At 28.8% G+C, this 19171-nt stretch overlaps 1 protein-coding gene across 2 annotated transcripts; it reads right to left on the reverse strand.

The window, feature by feature from the left end:
- Positions 1-445: 445 nt before the first annotated feature.
- LOC105429314 (uncharacterized) lies at positions 446-19020 on the reverse strand. 2 transcript variants are annotated; one of them, XM_089080014.1, is made up of 4 exons: positions 18711-19020; positions 17888-17958; positions 14483-14939; positions 446-14238 (listed from the first exon to the last, which is right to left on the reverse strand). In XM_089080014.1, the coding sequence occupies exons 3-4, from the start codon at positions 14780-14782 to the stop codon at positions 12592-12594; spliced, it is 1947 nt and encodes a 648-aa protein (XP_088936140.1). In that variant the 5' UTR covers positions 14783-14939; positions 17888-17958; positions 18711-19020; the 3' UTR covers positions 446-12591. The 2 variants fall into 2 exon arrangements, with proteins under 2 accessions (XP_088936140.1, XP_088936139.1); XM_089080013.1 differs by lacking the exon at positions 17888-17958.
- Between the last annotated feature and the right edge of the window lie 151 nt (positions 19021-19171).

The raw sequence follows: 19171 nt of genomic DNA on the forward strand, positions 1-19171 counted from the left end.
CGATACGTGTATTTGATATTAAATATTTTAAGCTGAAATTCAATAATATACATATATGAAGTACGATCGTCGAAGATGTTAAATAATATTCATTATTTCTTTATTAATTATTAGTAGTTGTTTTAAAAACGAAACATTTATTTTTTAATATCTTTATCACTACTTAAACAATTTGTGATTGTTATCTCTATTTTGTATTTATCACATTCAATTTCAGATATAGAAAATTGTACATTAGATATCAATGAATTTAAGATTATTGAAAACATTTTTCAGATTATTAAGAACAATTAAGTATTTATTCAATTTCAACTTTTCAAGCATTTAAAGGTGTTAGTGTATACCTTTATACATTTTTATAATATTGTATTTATATCTGCGTAAAATTAAAATTAAAATAGATATTGTTACACTTATAAAAACAGGAATAAAACAAAGAAACGCATTTTACTATTGCATTCATTTATTTACTTATGTTCTATTATAATACTGTAATAACATACAAGAAATGCACTTTAATGAAACCTACAGAAGAGAATCTGAATATAAAGTCAGACACTTAATATCGCTTCGCGGTATTTTGTTTCTGTGTCCGTTAATATGTATACACACACACACACACACACACACACATATATGTGTACATGCGTATGCATAAATACATAATACATAACACACAACACATTATTTATATATATATATATATATGTATGTATATATGTATGTATGTATGTATGTTACGTGTGTGTGTGTATGTGTAACAAATGTGTGCTTTTTCTCTTAAAACACAAACATATCTCAAACACAACATATCTCTTGTTTTTTTTTTTTTTAATCGACATAAACAATTCGTACGATAATCGATTCATTTTCTCTCATTTCTCAAATACTCGCATACTTAACATATACAATCGAGGGCGCATGTACGCACAATGCACTATTAATATACACTTGCCATTCTGAAATGTCATGGTAGAACAACGAAAAAGCTAATTTTTTGCATTACCTCTCTTTGGTCGTAAAAACTAATCAAATGATGTTATAATGATGTTAAAATGGCTAGCCATCAGGAAATTTCATCTCCTTATCCTCTACTTACGACTTTTTTATTCTTATATTTTTTTATACAACACATCTGAAACATTATCAAAACATGTAAAAATTTATATTTTTATATTTTTATTATATTTGCTCAGTGAAATCATCACGATTTCGACGATAATGTTTCGATTAATGTTTTTTCTAACAATGTGTCTATAATAATATTTTGTATATTAAGCTTAATTATATAAAACAAAATAGTAACATTTCTCCAAGAAAGAAAAAGTGAATTTATGATTGGCGAAATTAATAATTTATTGTTTTTACAAAAATCAATAATCCTGCGAAGAAAAAGTGATTACGAAATTTATTAAATTTCTATTTTCTTAAGAAGCAGTTTTTAAGATTAGAAACTCAAATCTTCTGTAAATTTTGTGTTATAATTTTGTTTAAAGACTAGGATTTCAATTGAAATGAACTCTAATAGTTTTCTTTTAAAATTATTACATTTTGCAGGTACTTTTTTTAATTTTTTGTGATTGTGTCACGAAAACATTATAAATTAAATTAAATTATTTATCGTTACTTTCTGACTTTCTACTACTCTGCCATAAAATAACAGATCTAATATTTGACATTTCTTGAATAATCAAATAACATTATAAAATGATACTGATTTCTGACTAGATATAAATGTTTAATATCATGAATTATAACGAAATTCACCTGTCATAATATAGGCAACTCTTAGACTAAAAACTCCAAAAGATTATGCATTTATTCATAAAATTAGAGGAAAAATAAATAAACAGTTGTGATAATTATTCCATATATATATAAAAATAAAAAGAGAAAAAATGAAAATTTTTTGAAAATAAGTAAGATTACAATACTAAAAATATTAAAAGTCTAAATAATCACAAAAATTTTGCACTTCAAAAGTTTCTGATATTGATCTGATATTGACTTTGTAATCATTATTCAAATTGTTATTAATATATTTATAATAACAGACATTTAACTAGAAACGACCAAGGAGTGGTTGGTGAAAATTGATTTTTGAAAATTAAATAAATTAATATACATATGTATATACATATAGAAAGTATGTATATTATTTATGTGCAACATTTAAGCTCTTTCTTTTCCATTTTTGCATATTTTTATTTAGAGCGCAAAGAACTTATATAAGTCAATTATAAAATGTTTATCGTGATTAAATGTTTATCGTGATTTTGATGAAATAAAATTATATCTGTTCTTAATGTTTTGTGAATAATTCCAGTGAAATGAAAAATTTTGTCGCTATATTGCGACATTGTTTCAGCTCCGCTTTAAAAAGTGAATTCATAGATTCATAGATAGATTTTTAAGATATTTTTACTGTTCAAGTTTGTAATCCATTCCGCGACATAAAGTATAATGCTATAATAATGTAGGTACTTTCTTAAACAAAATCAATTTGTTGCAATGATGTTATCATTGCAGCAGTTGCAATTATTTTCAGCGAGATTAAAAAGAATCGATTGATGATGGATCGATTTGATTTGTAATATTGTGCTAGAAAGAAACCTCAAAAATAAAAAAATGTAATAATTTGTCAATTTGAATGCTGAAATTAAATATAAATTTTATTCCACAAATGCGAAAACTCCTTCAAAGAAAAATAGTAATATATAGCAAGATATAGAAAGACACAAAAGTTACATCTTGTCAATTATCATCGCTGTTATAATAATAATAATAATAATAATAATAATAATAATAAATTCTAATTTAATCGACCAATTAGTAAAATATACGAAAGAGTAAAGTATTAATGTTTGCGCTAAAGATAAAGATGGAATGGTTATAGTATTTGAATTATTAGAATTGAAATTTTCGCTAATTCGAATTTAGAAATAGAAGAAAATGCCGACATTATATCTGGAGAGTTTAAGAAATTAGAACAATGTATAATATTTTGATGTCCGCACATTATCGTGTTTCACATAACGAGCACGCAGTTTTCATTGTATAACATTCATAATATGTTTTAAACATAAGATGTTTATAAAGATAGCACATGGTGCACTAGAACATGCTGCCATTAATTTCAGATGGATCGCATTAACAAAAATGACGTTGGAACATACAGAACATCTCTATTTTTCGCATTCCTATTCACTCGCATACACTTTTTTCCGCATGTTGGATTTAGTTGCACAATACAAATTTGTGCAATCTAATTTCTATCCGCCTACCGAAGCAATGCACTCATACGAGCACACATACGAGCACACATACTCATTTCTCTCTCGCGTACGAATCAACATATTCGGAAATAAAATAACAAAAGAAAAAAAAGAAAAAATTAATCGCTACAGAGATTACATTTTTATTTGTAATAAATTCACACATGATTCATCAAACATCCGAATTAGAATGAATACCACATTCCCGGCGTATATTTAGCACTAAACACGGATTACAGAAACGCAACTTCGTTTATTCATTTGCTAACAATTTACATCTCATAAATCCAAATCTTATAATTTGATGAAAATTGAGCGGTTAATATTTTACGGTACTAAATTGTACCAGAAATGCGGGTTGATTAACGCGCTATACCATACTGTTGTTGAAGGATTCACCCGTCGAAGGACCATAAAAAATGAAGTTTCCGAAGGTTAAGTTTTTACACATCTACATCATTGAGAGATGCGTCAGTAAAAAGGCTAATAATCGTGATACTTTTTGAGAGCAACAGATTACATATTCGGCACATACTTTTTTTCCACCTTGCTTATCTCGCGGCGGCTCAACTCGATTATCTTAATGGCTCATTGTCTTTATTTGGTGACTTTTATATTTTAATCGGATGTCAATTACTAGAACAATATTGCGATTTCAGATGAGCCGCATGTGTAATAAATACAAATTAAAACGCTAGGCTGTGAACATTTGATCATCTTTATAATTACTATATACGATTCGTACGACGATAAATCGTTGGATCAAAAAGTGGCCAAAAATGCCAAATTGAAAGGTACAAATAATTCATGATTTAAATAATAACTTTATGTATACAATTCCAACATAAAAGAAAATTATATGTGTTGGATTGTAAGGATTTTAATTAAAAATGTTGTAATTTTTTTTTTAAGATTTTAAGATTGTTTTTATAACAAATATAGTCTATATTTATGAATAAACAAATCTGTACGAATTACTTCTCTCTTGAACAAAAATGAAATCTTTTTATTTCTGGATTTTTAGATTTATCATGATATTGATATCATGATATTAATATATTTAATATATATATTTTTTTAATACATCACTACACATGTAAAATTGTTGAGTACTTGAGACTTAAATATTGTTTTGTTAACAAATATTCGTATTTAAAGAAAATAAATATTTTTATGATATTTACAAAATTATAAAATTATATGTAATGTATCATTGTATTTTTATGTTTTTCCCTTTTTCGAACATGTCAGATGTAAAAAAAGATTCTATGATACGAAAAACATATTCTTAACATATTTCTAAATGGAATAAGATGGAGTAAGCGAAGGAAGAAAGGAAAGATCCAAAATTCTAGTTCGCATCCACATCCATGGAGAAGTTATAACTATAAAGTACTTGAAGATTAGGAACATCTTTAATAAAGTAATATAAATAAATAATCAAAACTAATAATAATACAACCATAGCCATCTAGGACAATGTCAACGCGAAATAACTAAATAAACTATTAACAATATTTTGGCATAACACAGTGCATGCAACCTGTGACAAATGATTATAACTTTTTTCTCTTCGATAAGCAAGGACATTATTTCACAATTCTTCTGTTAAATTCTTCTGTAAGTTTATCCTGATTTATTAGATTGTTAGATCGAGTCTGCACATACAGTTGAGACTTTTATGCCAGCTCATCGCAAAAAAGATATCACCTTTGTCATCGATCACATTCGAGCAATTATAAAAATGTGAGGGGCTACTAAATTCATGTACAAGCTGGCGAGATTCAGTCTTTGTGTGTGAAAAAGAGAACAGCTTCTATAACACTAAAATTTATGATATTTTTACTTGCGATTGATTAAAATGTTTATTCATGTAATATCACAGTATTCATCACGAAGAAGAGAAGAAAAAAAGTTGAATATGAAGGTACTTTCCTAATTATCGATTCTGTTCTATCGCAGGACAATCAATTATCGATTCTCGGCTTTATTCTAGAAGTGCGATCAATAGGAATCTCAACAATTTAATTAGTTAATAGCTTTAAATAACAAAAATTTATTAAATAAAACATGACATTCTACTTTGCTATTTCACGATCAATAAAAAAATTAATCTTATTTTAAATGGAAACAAATGAAAAATCCATTGAATAAGAAAACGTAAGCTATAATTGTAAATCAACTAAATCAACAAAATAAATAAGATATATAGATAAGATTACATTTAAATTCTGAGATTATATACTATTTTGGAATCTTTTGACTTTGATTTTACACCACACACACACATACATACACACACACACGCGCGCGCGCGCGCGCGCGCGCGTACATGTATGTATGCGTACATGACATACAAATACATATGGACGCATGCACGCGCGTATATATATATATATATATATATATATATATATATATATATATATATATATACACACATACACAATCATAATCAATAATCATAATTATATAATTTCAATCTCAAGGTATAAATTCATATTTTATTATTACTGTATTTTATTAATACCATGTAATAAAATTAAATTAAAATATCTTCAATCTGACCAATATTCAATATTTTTTTTTTAATTTAAAGTTTTAATTTAAATATAAAGACTGAAATACTAAATGATATATATCAAAAATATTTACTATGATAATGTCGAATAAACATTATAGTCGCAAGCACCCAAACTTTACAAAATTGTAACGCAAAGGAAATAATTAAAAAAACTGTCTTGAAAAAGACAGTTCAATATTTATCTCTTCTTGACTCTTTTTATAATTAAAATCATTTTTTATTTATAATACTTTGCCATTTATGTTTCAACAAGTGCATAAATTATAACCCACTCTAATCTAATAAATGCCATCAAAAAATTTTAAATTATAAAAATTTATTTTTTCAAGATTTTTATTTAGAATATAATATAATTATAATATAATTGTTCTATAAAAATATAATTATAATTAATATGAAAATACAAAAATTATAATTTATAATAATAAATAATAGAAAATTAATTATTAAATTGTACGTAAAGAATTTTCGGATTTTTAAGATTTATAGAAAATTACAATTAGACTATTTTTTTGTTTAGAAAATTGACACACTCTTCGATAATGATATTACTTAATAGATGCAGATTAATATAGAAAAAAAATATTATTAAAGTAACAATATCATTAACGTTATTACTTATTTTTTCGTCAGAAAACTATTTATACAATCTAATCAGACATTAATAATAACTATAGTTCATCGTTATATCGTTTACTTTAAAAAAGTAAGAGAAAAGTGTATTCGATCTTATTCCCCCTTTTTCATTAGTTAAATAGATATTAGTAATTCTGTATTACAAGCTGATAACAGATATAAAAATATAAAACTGATGAGATACATACCTTACTTTTAATCATGATGCATAATAGGTAGAGCTAGAAATATGCCATGTTTTACATATCACAGAGCTATACATACACCCGCTATCCATAATATTATTTCATCAAGAACTGCTATTTTATTTAAACATAACAGAAACAAGAAGAGATAAAAAAGAAAAAGGCAACATTTTTTTTAATATTTGATAATATAATCATAAGACAATATATATTCGTGTAATATTGTAAAATAATCTAAATTTTTTAATAACAAAATGCAAATAAACATCAACAAAATATTATATTTCAACATTGTGTGATAATAGTTTTCAGTTAATTGATGAATATTAATCGGTTAATCTTATAAGAGAATTATTCTGTGCAATTTTTTCGATTTCTTTCATATCAATCGCAAAATGATTGAAGAAATTTGATAGCGGGCATATGCGAGTGTATTCAATATTTTTTGCACGCTTGCAACATATGTTTTCCTATTATTATATCACTATTTATCGACGTATGCAATCAGATTGACAAAATAGGCGCGTCAAGCTTAATATTTGTCGCTCAAAAATCCTAAAATCCAAGGATCCTTCAAAGATTCAAATATTCAAAATTCAGCAAAAAAAAAAAAACATTATTTCCCAGAGACAAAATCAAGTAAAATATCTTCTTATTAAAGATTTTTTTTTAAAGAAAAAAAGAAAGGGAAAAAAAACAAAGTAAGGGGAGTAACAAATATTAAAATATTGAAGCTTCTAATGTTGTAATAAGTACCCATATTCTGCAGCTTAAAATAAAACTTGAAACATTCAGAACATTACAAGTTTCTGAAATAGTTAATTGCATATTAAAGTATGAAATTTTTATATTCGAAAAAATGCCAATATATATATATATATATATATATATATATTGTAAAATTTTTAATTTCCCAATTCATTAAATTTCAAAATGCTGTAATTGTAAAATTAAAAAATTTTTTAGACCTGATTCGAGAATACTAAGATTCTGTGAGATTCCCAGTTATGGAATTTTATAATTTTTTCACGAATTTTTAAAGTATTAATATTTCCTGTAAATCTGCAAACAATTTAGAAATTGTTGATTAAAGTTTAGAATGCTGAAAAATTCAACAACACAATTTCGAAACGACTTTTATATCGTTTTTAAAATCTATTCACTAAACGTTAATAATACAACTAAGATATCAGCAATTCAGAAATATGAATCTTCAAAGATGCAAGGATCCAAAAACACAAACATCTTTGCATGATCCAGGAATCACAAATACCTTATTTCGTTGAACATTATTGACTATTTTTTTTTTTTTTCTTCGTAAAGAAACATTGGAGATTCTATGATAATTAATAATATTCAAAATTAATTCATGGTTAATGTTCACCAGTATGCACCAATATGTAAAGTACACAAACTTAAACGAGTTAAATTTAACTTTTTCACCTTAACAAAATATTCAATTTCATACTGTATGTATGCGCGCGCGCGCGCGTGCGTGTGTGTGTGTGTGTGTGTGTGTGTGGTGTGTGTGTGTGTGTGTGTGTGTGTGTGTGTGAAATTAATTCATGGTTAATGTTCACCAGTATGCACCAATATGTAAAGTACACAAACTTAAACGAGTTAAATTTAACTTTTTCACCTTAACAAAATATTCAATTTCATACTGTATGCATGCGCGCGCGCGTGCTATTAATTATTAATTATTTTGTAAGCGAATTGCGAGGGAAGAATCGCAACGCGGCAACAATTAACAATCAGTAATTAATAGCATCTCTGTGCGAGAGCATTCTTATGTTTTTTATTTTATCTGTATTAATTTTCTCTGGCTTTTCAGAAAATTAAGATAAAAAAACTTTAATTTCATATTTTTAAGTTAAAAGTAATATTCAGAAGAAAGTAAACAAAAATTAAAAATAAAAAGAGAAAGAGAAAAATCTATCTGGCTATAATGTGTCACCAACAAACAAAATTAAAATAAAAAAAATATTCTTTTAAAAAGTTAATGAATTTATTAGCTGTTTTTTCTTTCCTGAATGAAACCAGAGAATTATTTTCCTCTCTTTTTCTTTTTTTATTACTGTCTCTTTCTATTCCCTTCTCAATAATTACATGATATACGGTGGTATGTGCAGAGTAAACTGGAGGCTCGCAAAATTGCTACACGCTGCTAATAAAATGTATTATGCGTTCTAACAGCGTGCGTCAATTATTAATTTAATAATTAAATGAGCATGTTGATCAAAAAACGTCCTCCGGTACCACAAAGGGCTGCTTCAGAATACAACAATATGTTATATCCTTAATTCATTATGCATAAGTTAATTCATTTTTTAACCAGTATCTCCTAAATCCATTAAACATACATTTAAATCAATTACAAATCAGAATATGAACTCGATCTTATTCAGAAATCAAAGATTCTAAAATTCTAAGATTTGAATTTCTAAGGATTTTATTTTTTTAATGCTCAAGAATTTCATATCTCGAGATATTATTTTTAATTTTATCAAATCTGAGACGTAATGTTCAAACAATGAAAATAAATTCAAAATTCTTTAAATTTATCGAATCATGACAATCTTGGAGATAAACACCATAGAAAACGAAGTTACCGGTTAAAAAATGAAGTATTGGCAAAAAGTAGCATAATCATTATTGTTCGTCGGTGCAATAATTGGACCGTTGCTTGTTAACTAAAATAGCAGGTACAACTGAAATTCATATTAGTTTCAATGGCGGTCAGCCTGCGCGCACGATACGCAGAGACAAGACCACTCAGTGGCCAATTGCATAAACATCAAACAACAATGTATCATATAATCATTCGTTGATTCAACAACAAATCACTTTCGATATATATATAAAAATAAGGTATCAAACTTTGCATCGAGGTACACAGCCATCATGACTACGTGTTTAATTTACGTTGTCCTCTAAAAGCCATCTGTATCTCTTCAGGAGATCCAGCATTCAAATCTCGCTAAGATTTCTAGATTCTAAGTTTTGAGAATTAAGAAGTCCAAAACATTAAATATATGATATTCACAGAGAATATATACAAAAAGATTAAAACGAACTTAAAAGTTTGAAACCAAAGAATTTTCAGAATTTTAAGAACTAAACGATTAAAAAATATTGAAGCATTTAAGAAAATAAGTCTTTAAATATATGAAAATTAGAACATCCAAATTTTCAGTCAGAAACATACAGGCCTCTTCAAATAAGTGTGCGTGCGTGCGTGCGTGCGTGCGTGCGTGCGTGCGTGCGTGCGTGCGTGCGTGCGTGCGTGCGTGCGTGCGTGCGTGCGTGCGTGCGTGCGGGCGTGCGTGCGTGCGTGCGTGCGTGCGTGCGTGCGTGCGTGCGTGCGTGCGTGCGTGCGTGCGTGCGTGCGTGCGTGCGTGCGTGCGTGCGTGCGTGCGTGCGTGCGTAAGTACTTGCGTGAGTCTAGAAAAATGAACATTTTGAAAATTTTCAAAAGCCAAGATTTAAATATATCGCATATTAAAGAAAAAGATTAATAAAATATTTATAACTTAGAGATAAAGATATATATATATATATATTCTAAAGACTCAAAGATCTTATATATTTCAAATATTTTAAAGCCACTGACTTCATAATTTGAAGAATCCAGAAATCTCAAAACTTGTTTGAATTTTTATAAGATTATCAGATAAGAGCGCGACTTATTTTTAACGCTACAATTATTATTTGTATTGGACAGAGAAATAGAGATAGAAATATAGGAATAGAGGGAGAGTGGAAAAGAGGAACAGAGAGGAGAGAATGGAAGAAAAGAAAAAAGGGGGAAAGAAGAAAGGGAGAAAGGAAAAGTAGAGAGAAAGAGAGGGGAAAATGAGGAAAGGACACACAAAGAAGGAGAGAGAGAGAGAGAGAGAGAGAGAGAGAGAGAGAGAGAGAGAGAGAGAGAAGGGAGGGAGGAGAAGAGAGAGGGGGAACAGGCAGTGAGGGAGCAGAGGGGGAAGGAGAGGGAAGAAATAGGAAGAGGGGGAGAAGGGAGAGATAGGGAGACGGGGAGAGGGGGAGGGGAGAGAGAGAGAGAGAGAGAGAGAGAGAGACTAAGATTAGTTTAGTTCTGTTTTAGCTGTTTCATAGATAAATAGACATTCGTAACTGTTCTAATTTGACTTTCTCTCTCTATTTTATTTCTTTGTCTTTCTCAATTCCCACTTCTAAACAAAGGGCACGACAATTTGTTTATTATACCAGGCACATAAAAAACGGCTTAATTTTTATGCAAAAGGCCTTACAAATTTTCTTCCTATAGAACACATCGCGCGTTTTTTTCGGATTTTCGTCTGGGTATGTGCAATCACGCGAAATATATATATATATATATATATACATATATATATATATATTATATATATAATATATATTATATATATATATATATATAAATAAATTATAAATTAGTATATCTGATAGTATCTTAATCCACCCCCTTCTATATGTTTCGTGCATTTCGGAGAAAAGCATTTATAATATAGCTACAATAATACTCGCATAGAGGATTATTATTGATTCTCAATTATATCATAAAGGGATTCGTGAACCACCAACGTGATGGTTAACACCTAGAATTAATATTATATTATATATGCTCATTGTGCTAATGATGCTAAATGTTACATCAAGAATTTGAAAACTGGAATGTGCCTCAATTAATTCCATTATTTTCATTGACTTAATAACCAGAGCTTATTTAAAATTCCTGAAGAAAACTTCCTAATTAAATAAAAAAAAAAAAAAAAAATAAAAAAAAAAGATAGGTAAAGAGAATAAGATGTATGAGAAAAATTTACGAACAAAATATACGTTATGTTTAAACATACCTCTTTTTACTTTTAATTTTTTAATAATTTTACACAATACAATAATTTAATATAATTTATAAAATAAGAATTTTAAATATGTTATATAAAAGCTTTTAAATTTGAAATCATTAATTTATATAAGTTTATATAAATTGTATATATGTTTATATAATTTATATATAAATATACATATGCAAATACACTCCCCCACATCACACACACACACACATACAAGCGCGCGTGCGCGCGCGTGCAGCTACGCACACGCACACGCACATTTATTACGTGTATATAAACATATATAAAAATTAATAATTTCGATTTTAATAGCTTTTATATTTGTACTTTCAATAATTCATAATTTAATACTCTCATATTTCTTAGTTTTTTGTTAACTTTGGCATTTGATCATGCGTTTTTAATATCTCAATATTATAAAGCTCAAATTATTAAAGTATTCTTTTAATTAAATCATTTTCTTTAAATTGACAAAGAAGTTGAATTTTTTTCTAACCGAAATATAACTTCTTAAATAATTCCTTTGTTTAATATCTCAAAATAAATGTTATAACAAACCCCGGCACAATTCCAGAAAAAAATATATGAAAAAAAAATAGAAACAAATATTATATTAAATATAGTGTAGTAGACTGCCGACTTATAAAATCTTGGTGACAAAAAATTAAAAGACAAGATACTAATATAATGTTAATCATGTATATACACAAAAAGTATTTTTTGTATTTCTATTCTCCTCTTTCTGAAAAATTGAAAAAAAAAATTAATTTCTAATTTCATTTTTAATTAAATTAACAAATCTTTTTTCAGTTTAGCTTTTCAATTCAAGAAACTGTTACAATCCTCAATTCAAATTAGGATTATGATAAACTGAAATCTGAATTTAATTCATAAAATAAAACGTCTCTATTTTTATAATTTAATTAATCATTATCGACAGTCCACTATAATTGAATCCGCTATAAATATAAGAGCGATTCAATAGGGCCCGATAGGCGGGACATGCTTACTTTTCATTTAGCTCGAACCCCGATGGTTTTGCATCGCGGGAAACGTCACTGCTGCACGGGCGTAGGCGGATATGGGTAACCGTACGGTGGTACTGCTTGAAACTGGCCATAACCCATGGATTGATAAGCACAAGCACCAGTGTTAGGCGGCGGTCGGTTGGTCTGGAAGAACTTGTTGTTCACGAGATTTTGGATACCGGAGTCAGCGTGTCCACTAGATGGCATCATAAACGGTGGTGGCATCGAATAAACGTTGGGTCCGTTTTGATTGCTATTAAAGCCATTTTGTCGATTTTGGAAACGATTACCCTGATATCCAGTTCTGCCTTGGTATCTGGGCGCATTAGCAGTCTGCATAGCAGTCTGACATGTACTATTAGCCGCTTGATAGCCGGTATTCTGATAGCTGGTAATGGATTGTTGTCGTTGCTGATGCTGCTGTTGATACGAATGTTGTGATTGGTAATTATTCTGTCGATTGGTTTGATAGCCACTGTTACGTTGATGACGTGCTACAGTTTTTTCCTGGATCATTTGATTATGGTGATTATGTTGTGTTGGATTTGTCTGCAGCATGTGCTGATTCTGCCAGTTGTTTATCGTCGGACTGATATTGCTTCTAGGACTCCCATGAGAATTATTATCCTTATTGCCTCGTACATGGCTCCATCGTTGTCGTCCTTTGCCATACTGATTTCTCACAGAATTTGCCATGTCTGCCAATTGAGGATTTATAGCTTGACCAGCCTCTTCCAGCACTGCGATTAACTCCTTCGCTTGTCTCGCATTGTTTGGTGTAAAATAAGCATAGGCAGTGCCTGCACTTTGGCAGCGGCCAGTTCTACCGATCCTGTGGATGTAGTCCTCGGAACTGTTGGGGTAATCAAAATTAATAACGTACTTTACATCCTCGACGTCCAAGCCACGCGCTGCCACGTCTGTCGCGACTAGGATCATAGTTTTTCCATTGCGAAATTCTGACAGAACGTAATCGCGCTCCGGCTGTGATTTATCACCATGAATCGAGATCGCAGACCAACCCTCGCGTTTAATTGCCTTCGTGATGTCATCAACTTTCTTTTTTGTTTCCACAAAAATAATCATTTTGCTACCACGTTCACTTCCAATTTCACGCAACAATTGTGATAGTTTTATCTCTTTTTCATGTTCCTGACAGATCTCGATGATCTGCCGAATATTGTGATTGGCTGCCAAAGTTAGAGACCCGATATTAATTTGTATATAATCAGTAAGAAAGTCTTCGGCGAGAGCTTGTACTTCTTTAGGCCAAGTGGCAGACCACATGAGTACCTGTCGATCGGGTCGAATCTGTTCAATGATTTTGCGTATTTGCGGTTCAAAACCCATATCTAACATGCGGTCTGCCTCGTCCAAAACCAGATATGTGCATCTACGCAGATTCGTGGTACCTTTTTCGAGAAAATCGATTAATCTGCCAGGTGTCGCGATACAAATTTCCACTCCGCGCTCAAGATCGCGAGCTTGAGGTCCCTTCGGCGAACCACCGAAAATGCATGTATTGCGGATACATGAAGATGATCCAAAATCGCGTGCAACCGTTTGGATTTGTTGGGCTAATTCGCGAGTGGGAGCGAGAATCAGAACAATTGGACCATCTCCACGGCTAAGGCGAGGCTGATGATTAATATGTACTGTTGCTGGAAGAATATACTAAAAGAAATCGAGAAAAAAAATTGTTTTCATATAATTTAACATACACAGAAAATTAAATTTTATATATATATATATATATATATATATATATATATTTTTTTTTTATATGTGTATTTTAGATTTATATATATTTTATTATGTATACTTTTTCTATTAAAGTTTTCAATTAGTTTGAATAACTCAAATTATTTTCTTAATCTTTAAACTCTAATTTATTTAACTAAAATACTATAAAACTTACTGCTAAAGTTTTTCCGGAACCAGTTTGAGCAATTCCAACTAAATCCCGTCCACTAAGTGCAATTGGCCAACCCTGAGCTTGAATTGCAGTGGGTTCAGAAAAACCTTGTTTTCTAATCTCTTCCATCACGTAATCTGGAAAATTGCTTTCTTCGAAGGTTTGAATAGGAGAAGGTGTATTATTGCCTTTGACAGTGATCTCCTTGCCCGCATGATATTTGCTGATCTCATCAGGCGTTCTGTTTAAGATATTACTGTGTGGAACATACAAATCCTTCTTTATCTTGTATAACTGTGACATATCCCAACTAGGTTTTTTAAGTAAATCTCCTGGAGTTTTCTTGTGATTTTGTTTCTTTGTATTGTATTCCTTTTGATTCTGTTGCTGACTGTTCCAATAAGTTCCGCTAACTCCTCCACTGCGATTGCTATGATCTCGATTATTTCTAGATCTGTAACTAATTAAAAAAAAAATAAATAAATAAATAAAATTGTAAGACAAAAATAAAATTAAAAAGATATTTTTTTAATACAGAATCTCAGGACTACTTTTTAGAAATATTTTTTGTTTATTTATTATAACCAATTAATACAGTATATTCACATTATCACTTATTACAATTTTTTTAATTATTTTTTCAAACGAAATAAAAAAGCTTACATATTTTGCAAATCTATAAAATATCACAAAAAATTTTAAAATGTTAATAAATATTAATAAATTTTTATAACATATGCATCAAACGATTAATAAAATATTTCATAAAAACATTCAAAAAAATAAATACTAATTAAATATTCTCTCTGCCAAAATATATACAATACAGCTTATCATCTCATGAGTGAGTGAATTTTCATTTAATTTCAAGCATTGAGATTGACAACTGCATTTGACATCGCGTAATGACAGTTCTATTTAATTGCAACTTAATCGCCTAAACTGTCACAAATATAACACAAGATATTGTTGTACTTTCTTATCGCTAAACGATATTAAAATTTCCTTTTTTATATTTTCACCAAATTTGAAATCAAATATATAATTATTCATTCTAAAAGTGTATGTACACTAGAGTAGTTATAAAAAAAAAAACAAGCCTTTTTAATAATGCTGTCAAAAAGCCACATAGTTAAGAAACCACATAGTTAAGAAAAAAATATGCACACATATGCACAAGCGTACGTACACATACGTGCGTCTGTGTATTATGAGTGTATTATGCGTCCAAATGTATATTTATCATGATTTATAATGAAAAACAATTATAAAAGTGCAAAGTTGATTGAATTTGTATTAATTTGTATTATCCGAAAAAAGTTAAAATATTGATCTATTTCTATTGAAACAATCCCCAATTTAACTCAAGCCTGTTAACAACATCTGGAGTAAAGTATCTTTTGCCACAAGCAGAAACTTGAATATGTACCACTGAAATATAACATTTCAAATTTTTGCTCTCACGACGTTCCTTCAGAAACTATCCCGAACTTCTATTAGCTTAAGAATAAAGTCTAAAATTCTTTTTAGAATAAAGTATTCTTTTATTCTTTTTTTTTGTTTTCAGCAGAATCGAACGATACTGCTCTTATTCGATGCGCAGTAATTTGTATCGCTGAAATATAAAAGTTTAAGAATTTGTACTCTTGTTCTTTCTCTCGAAATCATCTCTAATGTTTGATGGTATCAAAATTATCCTTTTTCTTTCTTTTTTTCTTTTTTTTTTTTATTTTTTTAGTCGAATCGAACAATGATTCTGCTAAAAAAAAAAAAAGAATACTTTACTCTTAAGCTACTAGAGTTTAGAGATAGTTTTCGGAGGAATGGCGGGGATAAAAAATTTGAAATTTTATATTTTAATGATATATGTTATAGCATAAGTATGATAGAGATTGTTTCTACTTGTGGCGAAAGATACTTTACCTTTAATGATAGTAGGCTTGAGTTAAATTGGGAATTGTTTCAATAGAAATGAAATATTTGAATTTTTTCGTATAGTATAAATTAGTACAAATTCAGTTTGCATTTCTATCCATATTTTCTTTTTTTCTTTCTTCTTTTTTGATGTAGTCCTGCTAGCTTAATACTAAGCTAAACAGTGCCACGTTTTCTTTCAATACGGAATACATAATTTTTATTGATAGTACAAATTAAAACAAAATGGATACTAAATAATACTGAATAGATCTGGTTTGATTTTGCTAATTTGAAATCCTAATAGATTGATAGAAATGTCTAGCACTATAATATTTTCTGTGTTACGTTCATTTCCTATAATTTTCTACTCGAACTTTATGTACTATCGATGCATTTTTTAATTAAAAACGTATATTTCATCACAACTTTAAAACTGAAAAATTTCTTATTATTATTATTATTATTATTATTATTAAAATAAAAAAAACAATGTATAGAATGTGATATATAATGTAAAACAAAATTAATTAAAGATTACATATATATATATATATATTTATCTATCAATAATTAAGAAATTTTTTGTAATTGTTTGTCAATTTAGACTCTTAAAATATAAAATGAAAAAAAAAATGAAGAGAATGAAAAATTTGTAGAACATATAACAACATGAAATCACATGAAACATCAAATTAATGTCAAATTATACATGATTTGAGATTGTATTTTTATAACATTAAACTTAAAAATTTAATATTACATTTTTACATTAATCAAAATTTTTATGCCAATTTAAAATTTTAATAATAAAGCTTTTAATATCAATATGATAAATAGTTAAATTTCCTCTCATAAATTGTTTTCATATAAAAATATTTTTCAAATTTTTTTTTGTAAAAGATAATACCAGAAATTTGATATGAATAAAATAAAAATAACCGAAAAAAGTTAAAATTTATAAGTGATTTTAAAATTCCCAATATGTTAACCAACCCAATATGTTAACCTTTATTATTTTTTAAACTAATTACTATCCAACTGGTAAAATTTGCAGAATATTCCGGGAATAATGAGCAATCTCCAATGAATATCAGATACAAGTCAGATAGAGATCATTTCATTTTTATAAAATATCAAGATATTTATCTTAATACAGATTGTTTATATTGTAGATTTTAATATGTGATAACTATATTCTTATATTACCTACTTGTTTAAATTAGTGTGACAGATTTTTTCGATAACACAAAAACAGAAATGGGTCATTTTCTTAAACTTTTTTTTTCAATTAAAAAAATTTTTTTAGATTTTATACATCATTTTCTAAGAAAAAAGATTCATCTTCCAAAAATATTAACACAAATCTTCCTTACTTCCAAAAATACTAACAGTTTTCGAGAAGAACACATTTGATTGATACAAGATAAATTTTTTATTCGCATAATAAAATAGTAATTTCACATAATGTAAGATTGAATTCACTTTGTTTACCGTTAAAGTTTTTGTTGAAAGCGGTACGCTTTCACTATAGAGGTCTCCTTTTTGAGAAAGATGTAGAAAATCTAAAAAAGATATTCGAAAATTAAAAATTCCATTTACTTCAAAATTTTGGAGACTAAAAGATTTAAAGAAGATTCGCCTCTGATTTTTTTTTCCAATGATATGATATATAAAAATTATAATACACCAATTTTAATTTTACTTAATATAGAAATAATTATTAAAAATCATCAAAATCTATAGTAAAGAAGTTATTTAAGAGAAATGTTTCTGAAATACAAATTTTGAAGACAAATATTTAGGAAAAGGTGCGTCATAAGAAAAAAATGTATAAAATGTACATTTTTATCAAATCTGTATGCCGATAAATGATCGCCCATTTTTATAAGACACTTTGTATATCAATTTTTTCCAACATATCTGCCAAATGCCAATAAAAGTAAAATTAAAAGTTCAGTAAAATTAAAAGATAATATTTATAACTTCCTCGTTAATAAAAATTATTTAAACAAAGAGAAACACTTCTGCTTTTCTCGACGATAATTTTCACATAGTTTTATATTTAATTTTTTAAAAATGATTTATATTTAAGAATTATTTCTATTTTTATACATTTATGATCATTGATTAAGCAGAATCCGCCGGGCGAACAGAATTCTTAAATCCGCCGGATATCTTACAGAAGATGGAGCGAATAACTCTTAAGATTGTATCGTAAAATGGCGGTTGCTAAACAAAATCTATCGCAAAGTCTTGAAGCTTTGCACGACAACAAATTAATGTTGGATGTTGGAAAAGATATCAGCGGACGTACCTGTTCTGTGCTTGCGAGTAGTTGATATACATTTTGGTACGTATCGTTCTCGATCGATAGGAAAATTGTCAGACTTTTGAAACTGTGATCGAGAATGACAACTGCCAAACGTCTGAAATCGTATAGACGTCGAGGAACTCCCGAACTTCCGAACTTCCGAACTCCCGAACTCCCGAACTTCCTCCTCCACGATCTCGAATGCTGTCGCGCGAGCGATAAAACTCACGGACGAGCGTATTTCGATACGCTTTACAGCGCGATACAGTTCGGTTCGACTCGACAGCAAATCCACGGACTCAACCCACAGGAACCGGCGAACGGAGCTGCTAATGGCTGACAAGCTCCGACAGGACGGAAACGGCAGACTAGTGCAGTGCCGTACATACGTACGAGCGATATAATATTTCGATTCGATTCGCGCAACATCGACCCAAACTGCGGACATGCGCGATAGAGGTAGA

This window comes from Pogonomyrmex barbatus, unplaced genomic scaffold (assembly GCF_055798465.1).
Source record: "Pogonomyrmex barbatus isolate J1 unplaced genomic scaffold, ASM5579846v1 scaffold3, whole genome shotgun sequence".
Taxonomy (NCBI): Eukaryota; Metazoa; Arthropoda; class Insecta; order Hymenoptera; family Formicidae; genus Pogonomyrmex; species Pogonomyrmex barbatus.